This window comes from Danio rerio, chromosome 12 (genome assembly GCF_049306965.1).
Source record: "Danio rerio strain Tuebingen ecotype United States chromosome 12, GRCz12tu, whole genome shotgun sequence".
Lineage (NCBI taxonomy): Eukaryota > Metazoa > Chordata > Actinopteri > Cypriniformes > Danionidae > Danio > Danio rerio.
Window position 1 is genome coordinate 47,545,334 of NC_133187.1, and position 15,045 is coordinate 47,560,378.

The 15,045-nt window shown below is 39.0% G+C and overlaps 1 protein-coding gene across 2 annotated transcripts in view; it reads right to left on the minus strand.

The window, feature by feature from the left end:
- Window positions 1-14,657, minus strand: part of fdxr (ferredoxin reductase) — a 42,088-nt gene extending 27,431 nt beyond the window's left edge. The window contains exons 1-7 of one of the 2 annotated variants that reach the window (XM_005169494.6): window positions 14,579-14,657; window positions 13,992-14,222; window positions 11,936-12,024; window positions 9,505-9,600; window positions 2,162-2,284; window positions 1,381-1,494; window positions 1,196-1,297 (exon numbers count right to left, since the gene is read on the minus strand). In XM_005169494.6, coding sequence (XP_005169551.1) covers window positions 1,196-1,297; window positions 1,381-1,494; window positions 2,162-2,284; window positions 9,505-9,600; window positions 11,936-12,024; window positions 13,992-14,079 — 612 coding nt within the window. In that variant the 5' untranslated portion in view covers window positions 14,080-14,222; window positions 14,579-14,657. Of the gene's footprint in view, window positions 1-1,195; window positions 1,298-1,380; window positions 1,495-2,161; window positions 2,285-9,504; window positions 9,601-11,935; window positions 12,025-13,991 lie in introns of both variants that reach the window. The other variant, XM_003199654.7, reaches the window with a different exon arrangement.
- Window positions 14,658-15,045: the final 388 nt, after the last annotated feature.

Consider the following 15,045-nt stretch of genomic DNA (forward strand, 5'->3'; position numbering starts at 1 on the left):
AGTGTAAGAAGCTTGTGGAAGGATACTTAAAGCATTTGACCAAGGTTATACAGTTTAAAAGCAAAGCTAAAAAATATAAAAAAAATTTTCTCTCATTACTCTGGCTTTTAGCAAATGTAAATCATTTAGGTAATCCTAACAGACCTAAAATAGTAAACGTTTAGTATGATTTACCATCAGACATTTAAAAAAAATGGTTGTTCCTTTATTGTAAACTTCTGGTTTCAACTGTATACCACATAAAGTCTTTATTACACATTTTCTTATTACTCTCAGATCCAGACATTGGGTTTTGTAACTTATAAAATAACACTCAATTTTAATATTTCAAATGCAACCAAAAAAACTATTAAACTCATTCACATATTAATAATAAAAATAAATGAATAAATAAATAAAGTTAAAGTGCCCAAACATTTCTTTTACAAGAATCTTTCTTTTGCATAGAAAACTTTAGAGGATGCCTCAAAAACGCATCAAGTTTTTCACAATCTTTGGAGTAACATTTGTAGGTAAATGCAACTTTGTAAATTTATAATTTATCATTATAATTTATAATTTAAATCATTTTAACTTGCAATGTCTTCTTCTTCTAGTTAATTGACGAGTTCCAGACCAGCTTAAAGGCATATAGCTACTACCACTAACTATATTGATGTGTGTAAAATCATGGCTTAGTGAAAGTTGTTTGCTTCCATGTGGCTTTTTCTTTGGGTCATAGAAAGCATCTAGACCAAAGGTCACCAAACTTGTTCTTGTAGGGCCGCTGTCCCGCAGATTTTAGCTCCAACCCTAATCAAACCCACCTGAACAAGCTAATCAAGGTCTTACTAGGTATACTTGAAACATTCAGGCAGGTGTGTTGAGGCAAGTTGGAGCTAAAACCTGCAGGGACACCGGCCCTCTCGGGATCGAGATTGGTGACCCCTGATCTAGACCCTGCATTTACAGAAAATCTGTGACATTCCAATCAAAAAATGCGAGATCCAAAAATTTTTAACCGAGGTTGCTTGATTTTGCGATAAATTCAGCAATTGCAAAATCCTGGAGGGACTGATTTCCATCAATTAAAACCATCATGTCTCGGTCAGAGCTACAATTTGGCTGTGTTTACATCTAACACATTTAAAGTTACATACCACATTTGAAATTGTAAAAAAAAAAGAGGTGAACGACCTGAAAAGTAAACACAGACCTTCAGCATGTCCACAGGCGAGAGGAGTATTCGGGCCACATCCAGAGCCACATTTCCCTGTCCGAGAACCACAGCCGTCTCACAGCTGAGATCAGGACACAGCTGCAGATAATCAGAAATCAGTTATTTGGGGGTTTTAAACTTTAAACACAAAAGCATGTGGTGTGATTTAAAACAACCAGAACCTCCGTATTGCTGGGAACCCCGTTGTACCATCCAACAAAGTCTTTAGCTGAAAACACATTGCAAAGATCTTCTCCTGGAATTCCCATAGACCGGTTTCCCTCAGCTCCGTAACTCTGAGTGAATAAAAGTGTGAGGAGTAATGAGTTGTAATTATTTAATGCAGTGCTATTAAATGATTTTGAACAGATGGATTGTTTTAATGCACGCAATAGTTTTAACACAATACATCCACAATTCAAAGCAATGCAGATACAAAGTTTGATTATTGTTCTTTTGTAAATTATTACACATATAAAGTTTTAAATGTGATGTACTACTTTATACAAATCATCGACTTATGATCAGTTAATTTGCATAGGTGGATAAAGTTGCATCAGTCACATTTGCCCTAATGAAAAAAAAATACTATAGTAATTTATTATAAGTGCAGCACGGTGGCGCAGCGGGGTAACACAATCGTCTCACAGCAAGAAGGTCACTGGTTCGAGCCTTGGCTGGGTCAGTTGGCATTTCTGTGTGGAGTTTGCATGTTCTCCCTGTGTTTCCTTCGGATGCTCTGGTTTGACCCACACGTCCAAAAACATGTGGTAATTGGGTAAGCTAAATTGTCCATAGTGTATGTGTGGATGGGTGTTTCCCAGTGATGGGTTGCAGCTGGAAGGACATCCGCTTAGTAAAACATGTCCTGGATAAGTTGGCAGTTCATTCCGTTGTGGTGACCCCTGATTAATAAAGGGACTATGCTGAAAAAAAAATGATGAATGAATCATGCATCCTCACCAGTACTACAGCATGATACGCTTGTCTTAACTCCTCAATGGTCACATCTTTCCCCACATTCACGTTACCATGAAAGCTGCATCTTTCATGCTGGGCCGTCTGGGTGAAAGTGTTAATGACATTCTGTAAAATTAAAATGAGAAATAGAATTAATTTGCGCATACATGTTTTATGTACACAGGTGTCAAATCCAATTCCTGGAGGGCCGACTTATTCTAACTTATTCTAACTTATACTTAATTCTATTTGTATTAAAGGTGCTTGTCTCAAAGTTTTTGACTCTTTTAAAGTATAAAAATAACATAATAGTTTAGCAGATTTTTTTAAAATATGCTTAGTGAATATTCTTGTTTATCTACAGTTGAAACCAGAAGTTTACATACACTCTAAAAAAGGCACGAAGCCATTTTTTTTTTAAATGTCTGATGGTAAAACATACTAAACGTTTACTATTTTAGGTCCGTTAGGATTACCTAAATGATTTACATTTGCTAAATGCCAGAATAATGAGAGAATTTTTAATTAATTTCTAGACAGTCAAAAGTTTACACACATTTCCTTGGTGTTTTTAGCTTTGCTTTTAAACTGTATAACTTTGAGCAAATGTTCTGGGTACCCTTCCACAAGCTTCTCACAGTAGTTTGGCCCATTCACACAGACAAAATTGGTGTAACTGAGTCAGATTTGTAGGCTGTCTTGCTCACAAACTTTTTTAACCCACAAATTTTCTATAGGATTGAGATCAGGGCTTTGTGATGGCCACTCCAAAACATTCACTCTGTTGTCCTTAAAGCACATTTTCACTAATTTGGCAGTATGCTGAGGGTCATGGTCTGTTTGGAAGACCCATTTGTGGCCAAGTTTTAATGTCCTGGCTGATGTCTTGAGATGTTGCTTCAGTATTTCTTCATAATGTTCTTTCTTCATGATTTCATCTATGCTGTGAAGTGGACCAGTCCCTCCTGCAGCAAAACAGCCCCACAACATGATGCTGCCGCCCCCATACTTCACAGTTGGGATGGTGTTCCTTGGCTTCTTAGTTCCATCAGACCACAGGACATGTCTCCAAACATCAGTCTTTTTCCCAGTGTCATTTAGCAAATTGTAATCTGGCTTTTTTTGTTGATTCTGGCTTGTTGATTTTCCCATGTTGTCACACAAGGAAGCAGTGTGTTTGAGATTTTCCTTAAATACTGTTCTACAGTTGTGCGTCCAATTTACTCAAATGTTGTCAATTAGCCAATCAGAAACTTCACAAAATCATCTGAGCTTTTTCAGGGGCAGAATAATCTTATTGTATGTAAACTTGACTTTCAAGAAAAGTTAAAAAATTCTCAAAAAAAATCTCTCTCTTAATATTCTGCTATTAAGCAGAACAGAAACAAATGTGATAATCCTAACTTACCTAAACGAGAAAAAGTTTAGTCACATTAACATCTGACTTTTTTTAAATGGTCATGTGCCTTTTTATACAGTGTATGTAAACTTCTGCTTTCAACTGTAAGAAACAATGTTGAAGTCAGATAATCTGCTTTGAAAAGTGACAGAAGGCTGTCTCTGGTTTGGTCTCTTTAACCTGCCCAATGCCAGTTTAGCTAATTATATTTCAGCACTCTGGGTTGCCTTCAGACTCCGAAATGAGACGCAGATTCAGAGTTCCACATGAGGTTATTAATTAGCAAATAATATAAATAATACAAATGTAAACATTAAGTGAGAAGGAAACATTGTAACCCTGTGTCCTAACAATGTGCTACGTGACATTTGCAGTGATAAGCAATTTGGCTTGCACCAAATGAAAAATGACAGAAATTCAAATACAGCCATTCAGAAACACAGAATATGCACTCACATGAAATAATAGGGTTTACAACCTAATTAATACTTATTAAACCTCTTTAACTTTATTAAAAGCGCATGGTGAATCACTGATATGTTTTATTTTGAGTCACAGTTCAAAAAAAAAAGTTAAATTTCAGATGCTTTATTTTATTTTCCAGATCTGAGGTGAACTATCTGCTACTGCTTTCAGTAGTTTGGCAAAAAATGTCATGTAAAATGGCATCCAAACACACATTATTAGCACTTAACTAGGAAAAAGCACATGAGGAAACAAGGCTGTTTCTAAAACATGAATTCGAGGTGTTGGTTAGGTTATATGGAGGATATTCCTTCTATGGCGTGCAGTTTCTTTTATATAAAACACGGTTTAAATCAGCCTTTAGGCTCGATCGCTACGCTGTTTTCAAACCAGATGTGGGAGGAGCGTCAAGCGAAAGTGATTTACATGTTAAGTCAATGCAAATGCTGAAATAGACATCCTGTGGTGTGATACGCGTGAATGACGCAAATTGCGTGAATGAAGCGGCGCGAATGGAGCAATATGCGCATTTGACGTGCTTAATACGCGTTTGGCGCGAATTGCTTGAGTTCAAAAATCTGAACTTAAGCGGACATTTGCGGCGTGTTAACCAATCAGGAGTTTGCTCTTGTGGGGGCGTGATTGTGACGTATCGCCTGTTGTTGGTGTCCCGGGGGCAATCCTCCAGCCGACAACGACGACAGTTCATCAAACTGGGCTCGGCTCAGCGAGAAGCACCGCTGAAAGCCTCCATCATCCAGGTTAAGTTTCTGAAAGACTTTATGAGCTCACAGAGCTGGATGCACCTTTGAAGTGGACTCAGACACGGCCCTAAACGTTTCGACGCTGTTTTTCAGTCTTCATAAAGCACATAAACACTGTTATTTTCTTAATAAAATCCATGTTAGCCATTTAGCAACGAAGCTGGAGTCACCAGGCAGACAGAAGCCCTGCCTATCTATTCGTGCTATTTACGCACGAACAGAGCGATTTATCCACTCGTTTCGTGTCTGGTATGAACACAGCATCAGACTTGCTCCTTAATCTGGCAACATGCGCTTGCGTTTGTTTTGATCCATGAATGCAATACCTAGCTTAACCACTGGGTGTCAAACTTACAAACCACACCTTTAACGGTCCCTGACTATGACCTTGTTAAAATGTTAACTGCAAACATAATTTCTGTTTTTAATCTCTGCAAAAAATATTAAATGATTTTGATTCATGACTTCAGTTTCAAAAGTAACCCAACAATACAGAATTGAAACCTTTAGAATGTATATTATTGACAATATGCGTTCATTTTATAAAACATCTAAATAAACACACTGCAAACTCATATGTGGAAATGAAAAGTAAGATATGGCTATTAGCAGTGGGACAAAAGAAACAGTGTTAACAGTGTCATTTATACCTGATTTACTGTTAAATCCCAGACAGTGCAAGCTTTAGGAGGTGTTATAGCACTAAAGAACCTGTAGCGTGATCATTAAAGTGACTCATGAAAAGACATGACTTGTAATTAGGAAAGTACAGCAACATTGATTTACTTTCTGTATGTGCTGTCTAGAGCTAACCAGGGCACATTGTGATGAAATGACATGATATAACCAAGCAAAAGTGTGTTTGGGTTAGGAAATATAAATCTCAGGTTGTCTGCGATGCTTAAGATGCGTATCAAGGACACACAAATGCAAGATTGCAGATTATTTACATTTTTTTATGTACAGATAAACATAACATAAGATAAATAAGACTATAAAGCAACATCTGTGCAGTGTTGACAAATATCAAGCCTATCTTAACGTAATCAGTTTGTTTTTTTTCCCACCTCCTGTACTGTAAACCAGTGTTTCTTAACTGTTGGGTCGCGACCTAAAAGTGGGTCGCGGGAACATTTTCAGTGGGTCGCGGAGTGTGTGATAAAAAAACAACAACAAAAGTTTAGTTTTTAACTTATTTTGCTAATATCGGACTTTAATTTTAAAATGCGTGTGCGACAATCGTACCGTTTAACATCTGAAATTTTAACGCAAGTACGACCCTGTATAAGTGTGGGTTTACATATATATTGATGACAAAAAAGGCTTCAAGAGTTCACACTTAGCTGATAATCAATAAAGCGTATTTAGCGTGCTGTCCCGGGAGAGAGCCCTGAGCTCGTAATATCCTCGAGCCCGGGGCTCCCTCCGTTAGAAGGGCGAGAGGGGAATTCGAGGTCAGGTAGGTCTCGAGAACTCCCCTGCTTGTCACCGTGAGAAGTGTAAACTCAGGTTGTATTGGGTGATAATTTGTTTTAGTCGATTGGCTATGGTTTATGTTTTTGGATGGTGGGAGGAAACCGGGGAACCCGGGGAAAACCCATGCGAACACGGGGAGAACATGTAAACTCCAAACAGAAAAACCAACCGGCCCGATGGGTTGGACCGGCAGTGTTCTTGCTGTGAGGCAACAGTGCTAGCCACTGGGCCACCGTGTCGCCCGATCAGAAAAAGTGGGAGGATGTAGGGGTGGAAAGGGGGGAAAGCTTCAAGACGAAGATAACTAGAGTGAAAAACTCAGGTTATTAATAATGCTTCCGTAATCATCTAATAGTGCTGATTACGGAGCTAACAAGGAGCCAGCCGTGTTGATTATAAGCACGTGATCCTCTCGAAATTAGTTTATGAATAAACCACACTTAAAACCTCAGTGTGTCATATGTAGTGAGGTACTCTCACAAGAGAGCATGAAACCTTCTAAATTAAAACGACATTCAGAAACCAAACATCCCAGTTGTAAGGACAAACCTGTGGACTATTTTCAAAGACGACTCCAATAGCTGAGGGCATCACAAAAGTGCCGAACATATTCATGTTTAAAACAAGTTCAGGCACTCTGCACATCTTACTGTGCTCACGGTGTAGCAAAGGCCAAGAAAGCCCACACAAAAGCAGAAGAGCAAATAACTGGTGATTATTATAAAAATGGTTATGATTATTTAATTAATTTTACTTTAATTTGCTGGTTTCTGTTCAGTTCAACCAGATCAGTTGGAAGATGGAAGGAAAGTTCTAACCCCACATAGAAGAGTTTGAGGGTGCTTTCACACCTGTGAATCGATTCAGTTGTTCCGAAACAGAGATAAAAAATTGTTACATTGTTGCTCTTTGCTCTTGGAGTGGTTCGCTTTCACACGGCAAAGTTTCTAATTGGACTAAAAGAGCTAAAACAAGTCACGTGCGAGTAAACTCTCCTCTTATTGGTCAGAGTGTCAGGGTTTATTTTGCAGCGTCCCACTCAGCTGTCAGGAGAGGTGGTGGTTTGGTGGTGATTGACAGGGTGCGCGCGCGTGACGTGTCTGAGGAGAGACACGGTGGGGAGGGGTGAGAAGGGTGCGCGACGATGCCTATTTGAGGACTGGGAGAGAGACGCGAGATTACCGGGAGATCATCACTCGTTTGCGGGCATCCGGAGACTCGCGAAACTTCCCGCCCTACTCATAATTCTCTCTTCATATAGCCGTATGCCTATTACATATCCATAAAACACTGTGATATAACCGCGCTCGGATCGGATCGCTTTCTCACTGCAATCGAACCGCTCCAGGGTTCGTTTCAATCGAGCCGAGACCACCTCATTCAAGCGATCTCGGAGCGATTACTTTGGCGCGGAACAGAGCGCGATTGCCCTGTTCACATATGCCAAACGAACCGCGCTAACTGGGCAAACGAGATACGTTCCGAAACAAAAGTGTAGGTGTGAAAGCACCCTAAGTATCTTGGGGTTTTGTTTATGAGTGAGGGAAGGATGGAACGTGACATTGACAGGCAGATTGGTGCAGCGGCAGCAGTAATGCGGTCGATATGTCAGTCCATTGTGGTAAAGAAGAAGCTGAGCCAAAGGCAAAGGTCAATCTATGTTCCTACCCTCACCTATAGTCATAAGTTTTGGGTTAAGACCGAGAGGACAAGATCTCAGATACAATCGGTTGAAATTAGTTTCCTTTACAGGGTGGCAGGGCGCACACTTATAGACAGGGTGAGGAGCTTTGTCACCCGGGAGGAGCTCGTAGTAGAGTCGCTGCTCCTCCACATTAAGAAAAGTCAGCCGAGGTGCCTCAGGTTTTTGTTTCAGATGCCTCCTAGACGCCTACCTAGGGTGATGTTTCAGGCATTTTCTGCGGGAGGAGGCCTCGGGGACACGCTGGAGGGACTACAGTATGTCTCTCAGCTGGCCTGGGAACGCCTCGGGATCCCCCCCGGAGGAGCTGGTGGAAGTGTCTGCGGAGAGAGAAGTCTGGGGTTCTCTCTTAAGAGTGCTGCCCCCGTGACCCGGCCCCGGAAAAAGGGGATGAAAATGAATGAATGAATTGAGCACACAAGCTTATAGGTATCCTTAAAACTAACAGACAGAAACTAAATTTATTTTAATTTCACAGGACCTTTAATCATCAATGAACTGAAATTGAATCAAAAACAAGTTGAAATTAAAATGCAAGATTTTGCTTTGATTTTTGAAAGCAGAGTTTGCTGAAATCCATGGACTGGTTAAGGTCAAGCAGGAACACTTATCCAAAAACAACACTGCAAGAAGAATGGCATCTATGCTTGTGCTGGAAATAACGGCGAGACCGAATGAAAAGCTCATGTATCCTGTCTGCTTCTAGCACAACCCACACAGGACCATCTGGAGCCTGAATCTCTACCAAGAAAGATTCTCATTGTGCTAAAGCCCATAAATTAGCACTTTGTCTATTGCCAAACCCAGACTTTCTCCCAGCGTGTTTTTATTTCCATTCTCCATCAATGCACAGCTAGAGTTTTCAGCCAACGTCAAACTTCTGGTTAAAGGGTAATATAACTACTTTCAAATTCATAAGGCTGCTTTTTCAGCATCGAATAGTTAAATAGACTCAAGCATTCATTTAGATGTTCAAGCATAAATAGAAATTAAAGACTATGTAGCGCTAGCGCCTTCAGGAGCAGCAGGTGAGCGCAGAAACTCTACTTAAAATACTGGAGTAAAATAAAAGTTCATGTTTTAAAGGGCACTTAGTTTACACTTTTTTTATGATTTAATATTAATATTATGGCTCTTCTGGGTGTGCCAGTTTAGGTTCAGTTCAACACAGTTAAGATATTTTTATTATGTGTTTAAAAGTGTCATGTAGGGGGCGTGTACACAGCTCGCTGTTTTAGGGGTGTGTTGCTTCACATGAAAATTACTTTCGGCTTCCCGTCCAACGTAACAAGGGGGCGGAGCCAAGAGCTCCCACGCTCTGTGTTTGCGACCGACAGGCAGACAGAGAGAAGCTAAGCTTGGATCAGCATTCAGCCGTACATGTATGACTCGGACACAGACCAAGCAGAGAGTACAAAATCATGTGTCTTTGTATAGTTTTACAGCCAACCTTTAACCTGATTTATTAATAATCACAATGAAATCATTATTAAAGTAAATGCATTTTGTTCCATGCGAAATAAACACACAACATCCTGACCTTAACCTCAGGGTGATCAGGTGCAACCCCAAAGCGCACCAATCCAAACGGCACCGGCAGGCGCTCGTAAATGTCTACAACTGCATCCTGTCGAGCCTGAAAAAAATAATGAGGTTCACAATCAAAAACACATGAGTTCTTTGCATAAAATTTAATAAACAACACGTGAGAGACTAAAAGTGATCAGTTTGCTTCTTTTAAACAGAACCAGAACTAAACATCAGCTTGTAAATCCTCAAAGGGTTTGTTTTTTTTGCAAATCCCTTGTGGCTAAACATGCAGTTCCTCTTACTCATTTGCTCCTCTGCGGTCTGATTGCTGGAGCCAGAACACTGTGTGATTCTTAGAAATGTGCTCTCTTCTTTTCAAAACTTGTGATGTTGCAATATTGTCATTGCATGAACCATGGGAATCAAGTACAGCAGGTAAACTAAGTTTTGAACAAGTTTTTTTCTCAGAAATCATGCTTCTAAAAGGTGCTGTTTACTTGAAATGCTCACTGGATGTTGGTAACGACTTTAGTAATCCATACAAAGAAAACAAAACTAATTAGTTCAGATATTGAGCTATGTGTGATAGAGATGAAATGGGAAAAAGTATTGAACACATGAAAAAAGGAAGGTTTAAAAAGGCAAGAAAAGCCCAGACAGCAGCTGAAATCTGTCAGTAGTTCTTCAGCAACTCTCTGCCCTACCTCAGTGTAAATGAATATCAGCTGCTTCAGTCTAACATCTACATAAGCAGGAGGATGAAGAGGAAGCCAGGGTGGACATTTTTAGTAAGACAATGATCCAAAACAAAGCCAAGGGAACTCCCAAATGCTTTCAGAGAAAGAAAATCAAGCTGTAGAATGGCCCAGCCAATCACCTGAGCTGAATCCATCAGAAATTAAGAACTAAAGATCATAGTTTATAGACAAGACTCACAAACACTAAGGGCTCTATTTTGACGGTCCATGCGCAGAGCGCAAAACGCAGGGCGCAAACGCTTTCAGGGAGTGTCAGGACGCGTTTTTGCTAATTTGAGGACGGGAAATCTGCTTTGCGCCAAGGCGCATGGTCTAAAAGGGTTGAGTTTATTTTCTTAATGAGTTATAGGTGTGTTTTAAGAATAAACCAATTAGAGTCTCATCTCCCATTACCTTTAAGAGCCAGCTGCGTCGCGCCAAGAGCGCATTCACTATTTACAGGACGTAAAGTGAGTCTAAGTGGAAAAACTGAACATTTCACAAGCAAACAGTTAACAGTTTTTTTTAACAGAAAACTGTTAAACAGAGCATCTACTGCATGAGAATGAGAGATAATGGATCTACTTTCACATTCGCTCCTGGATAGGGAAACCTTTACGCACAGACATCAATTAGCCTATAAAAAATTAATTTTTGTTTGTTAAGCGCAAATATTCGTTTCAAAACTATTTCTAAATTCAGTTCTTATTTCCAGCAAACGAATAAATGAACAATAATAACTAAATGTGCTCAAAAACCTGAGTTATATCCTAAAACACATGCTGTGCCCCATATGGTCTAAAACCTGACAGGTGGGCAAATCTAAGCTTGTTTTTAATAAAACAAATATAAATATGGATATAATAAATAATACTGCTAATAATAATAACATTATACAAAGGCAAATTGTTATGAATGAACTGAAAAAGCTTCCCGTGATGAAGAAGACATAAAAGCAGTGATTTTTCATATTTATGTAGGCTAGAAAATAATATGTTTTGTAATATTTTAATCCTTCATATTTATATCCTATATCTATTCTTATTATATCCTATATATATCCTTAATATTTACATTTTTTCATATGTAAAGATTTTTGCCTATTTCTCTCTTGTGTGTATTAAGCAGTGTGTAAGCGAGGCGCAACTCTGCGCTCGACTTTAGACCGGGTTAGTTTTGGTCTAATGAAAAATCTATTATAGTTTCTCAAAATAGCGGCACGCCAGCGGTCCGCCTCAGAACGACTTCCTTTTTAGACCAGAACGCCTATGGGCGCACATATGAGCACTAATGCATTTGCTATTTAAACAGCGTAGCGCAACGCCTCAAAACAACTCTTGCGACTACTGCGCCGCGCCTAGCGCCACACTGCGCCGGGTGTATGATAGGGCCCTAAAGATTTGATCAAAGTGATCCAAATCCTACAAAGAAGGTCTGAAAAACCCAAAGTAAAGGTTTGATCCGGATCAAAACCAAGATTAGATTACGTGATCTAATCCGATTAGGTAATCCGTTTTTTCTTTTGAAAAACCCATTTTCAAGATTTGATCCAATCCCTTATCCAAAATCCTAGTGGATTACTTTTGAAAAACCGGGCCCTGGTTATAATATGAAGTCAGCCAGAAAACTCAAACAAAAGAGATTCTGCGGGATCTCTCTGTTTTCCTGTGCCAGTGTTTTTTTATGACAGAACTGATAACCAACCTTCAGTAGCTGCTGTGCCGTGTAAAAACCTGCAGGTCCTCCACCCACCACACACACTCTCGCAGACACTGAAGACAGCCCACGCACACCTGCAGCAGCAACACACACACAAACTTCAGCTCACAACAACTGGCAAGTTCAAACATGACGATGATGATGATGATGATGATTGAGAAATCAGTTTATATTATAAACTGATTTCTCAACTTTATAACAATAAAGCTCTTGATCTACCTAAACAACAATCTGTCTGTCTTTTTTTTTTTGATTGATTGTCTAATTATCAATGGGTAGATAGACTGACCCATAGATAGATAGACAGACAAATAGATAGAAATATGGATCGATGGACAAACAGACGGACTGACAGACGGACAGACAGATAGATAAATAAACAAACGGACAGATCGATCTATCTATCTATCTATCTATCTATCTATCTATCTGTCTGTCTGTCTGTCTGTCTGTCTGTCTGTCTATCAGTCTGTCTGTCTGTCTGTCTGTCTGTCTATCTATCAGTCTGTCTGTCTGTCTATTTGTCTGTCCGTCTGTCTATCTATCTATTTTCTGTCTATCTTTCTATCCATCCATCTTTCTGCCTGTCCATTTCTTTCTGTCTATCTTTCTCTCTCCCTGTCTGTCTGTCTGTCTATCTATTTTTCTGTCTATCTATACATCCATCTTTCTGTCCATTTCTTTCTGTCTATCTGTCTGTCTATCTATCTGTCTGTCTGTCTGTCTGTCTGTCTATCTATCTATCTGTCTATCTGTCTGTCTGTCTGTCTGTCTGTCTGTCTGTCTATCTATCTATCTATCTATCTATCTGTCTATCTGTCTGTCTATCTATCTATCTCATCAAATATCAAGCATGATGATGGTTGAGAAATCAGTTTATAACACTAAAGCTTTTTATCCACCCACACATTTTGATCTGTCTGTCTGTCCGTCTGTTTCTTTAGATAGTTGATATCAATAGCAGACAGACAGATAGATAGATAAATAGATGGATAGATAGATAGATCTATCAATCCACCCATTAAATAATCTATCTATCTATCTATCCATCCATCCATCCATCCATCCATCCATCCATCCATCCATCCATCCATCCATCCATCCATCCATCCATCACAAAAATACACTTAAACTCGCAACAACTGACAAGATCAAACCTGATGATTGAGAAATCAGTTCATAACAATAAAGCTTTATCCACATACCCACTGATCTATCTGTCTGTCTGTCTATCTATCTATCTTTTGAAACATTTATTATTAGCAGACAAATAGACACACTGATTGATTAATTGATTGATTAAAGGTAGATGAATGGACGTAGCGATCCATATAGACAGATGGACACACAGACAGACAGATAAACAGACAGATACATTTATCTATGCATTCACCCATTAATCCATCTATTTGTTTATCTATCTATCTATCTATCTATCTATCTATCTATCTATCTATCTATCTATCTATCTATCTATCTATCTATCAATCAGTCAATCAATGCATCTATCTATCTGCTAATGATCAACTTTCTCATAAAATAGACAGTCAGTTTGTCAGACAGATCAATGTGTACACTGACTATAGTTGGATAAAAAGCTTTATGGTTATAAACTGATTTTTCAATCATCATATTTGATCTTGTCAGTTGTTGTGAACTGAATTGTGTTTGTGTGATGGATTGATGGATGGATGGATGGATGGATGGATAGATAGATATGACCAATCAAGTATTTAGCACCATAAAAAATCAGCTATGAAAACTCACAGAACTACATAAAAGCCCCATCAACTGTAAGATTAGAAGCCTGTAACACATAACAGCATTACCTTTTCTGACTTTCACACATAGTTTATTTTGACAAACATTATCAAGCTTAAAGCTTTGATGTGCATTACAGCAAAGTATATGTGACAGATGCACTTGCTGGATGAAGTGTGGAGCTTGTAATACAGCCTATGTTGTGGACACATGTAAAAGTCCATTCCCTCATGACGTCATAAAAATACAACAAACAAACAAAAAAGCGTCACAAACTCACCGCCATCAGCAAGCAGACACCGGGATGCGCGCGACAGCGTGTGGATCTTCATCAGAGACCCTTTCATAATGTTCATCATCATCTTCATCCGATGAAATGAAGTAAATATAGTCCCAATTCCAACAATGCCTCGTTATGAACCCAAAAGCAGCTTATGAAGCAACTCTGATCCCTCGGCGCGTGCTCTTGGGTCACACCCGTGGGGCTGAATTCATTTGTTCATTTCTGAAACTTCATGATTAAAAAAAAATAACAATAACACCTCTGTATTAAGTGTGTGCGCATTTTATTTTCCTCCGCCTGCTTCAGAACGCACGAATTTCCACAGCATTGTGTTCATTTAGACCACAAACAGCTCCAGTTTAAAGTTGTTAAGTGCAAACATATATGAGACTTAAGAAACTGTTATCTTTAAGTGGTGTGACAGCTATGTGCACATCGCAAATTAAACCGCTTTAAATGAGGCATTTCAATCAAACGTCGCGTGTACTAAATAATACTGGATTTTAAAACAAGCGAGGCATTAAACAAACATAATATGACCTTAGTAAAAAGTCAAATTTAAGCTAAAAATGAACTGCTCTTACTTCTGTTAGTGTGCACCACTTTAAGTTTTCCGTGATGAACAAATGCTCCGATTAAACGTTCCTCCAGCATAAACGTGCCGCTTTCCTCAGTGTTTTGTTGTTTAAATCACGTACAACTGCGCTGCTTTTCTCGTAGTTTGAGGGTGCAGTGCTTATTTGAGAGTTTTTATCAGTTCAACCTTGACTGAAGGTCTCAGACTGCATGTAGATTTATTACACGAGCACACATCAAGGTCATAGCATGGACTCAGTATCACTCATCCACTTTGCTAGTATGTTATTAAAGTAAAATGTAGCCTATTTTCTTTTTACAGATTTTCTACTCTGTACATTTTTTGTTTCCATAAATTTGGAGGTCAGAACAGTTAGCATGTGTGTTTTTGTTTGCTTTGAAGGTAAATAAGAAAGTAGGTTGATTATTGCACAACAGCTATTGCTCAAATATGGATCAATGTTCACTTTTGATT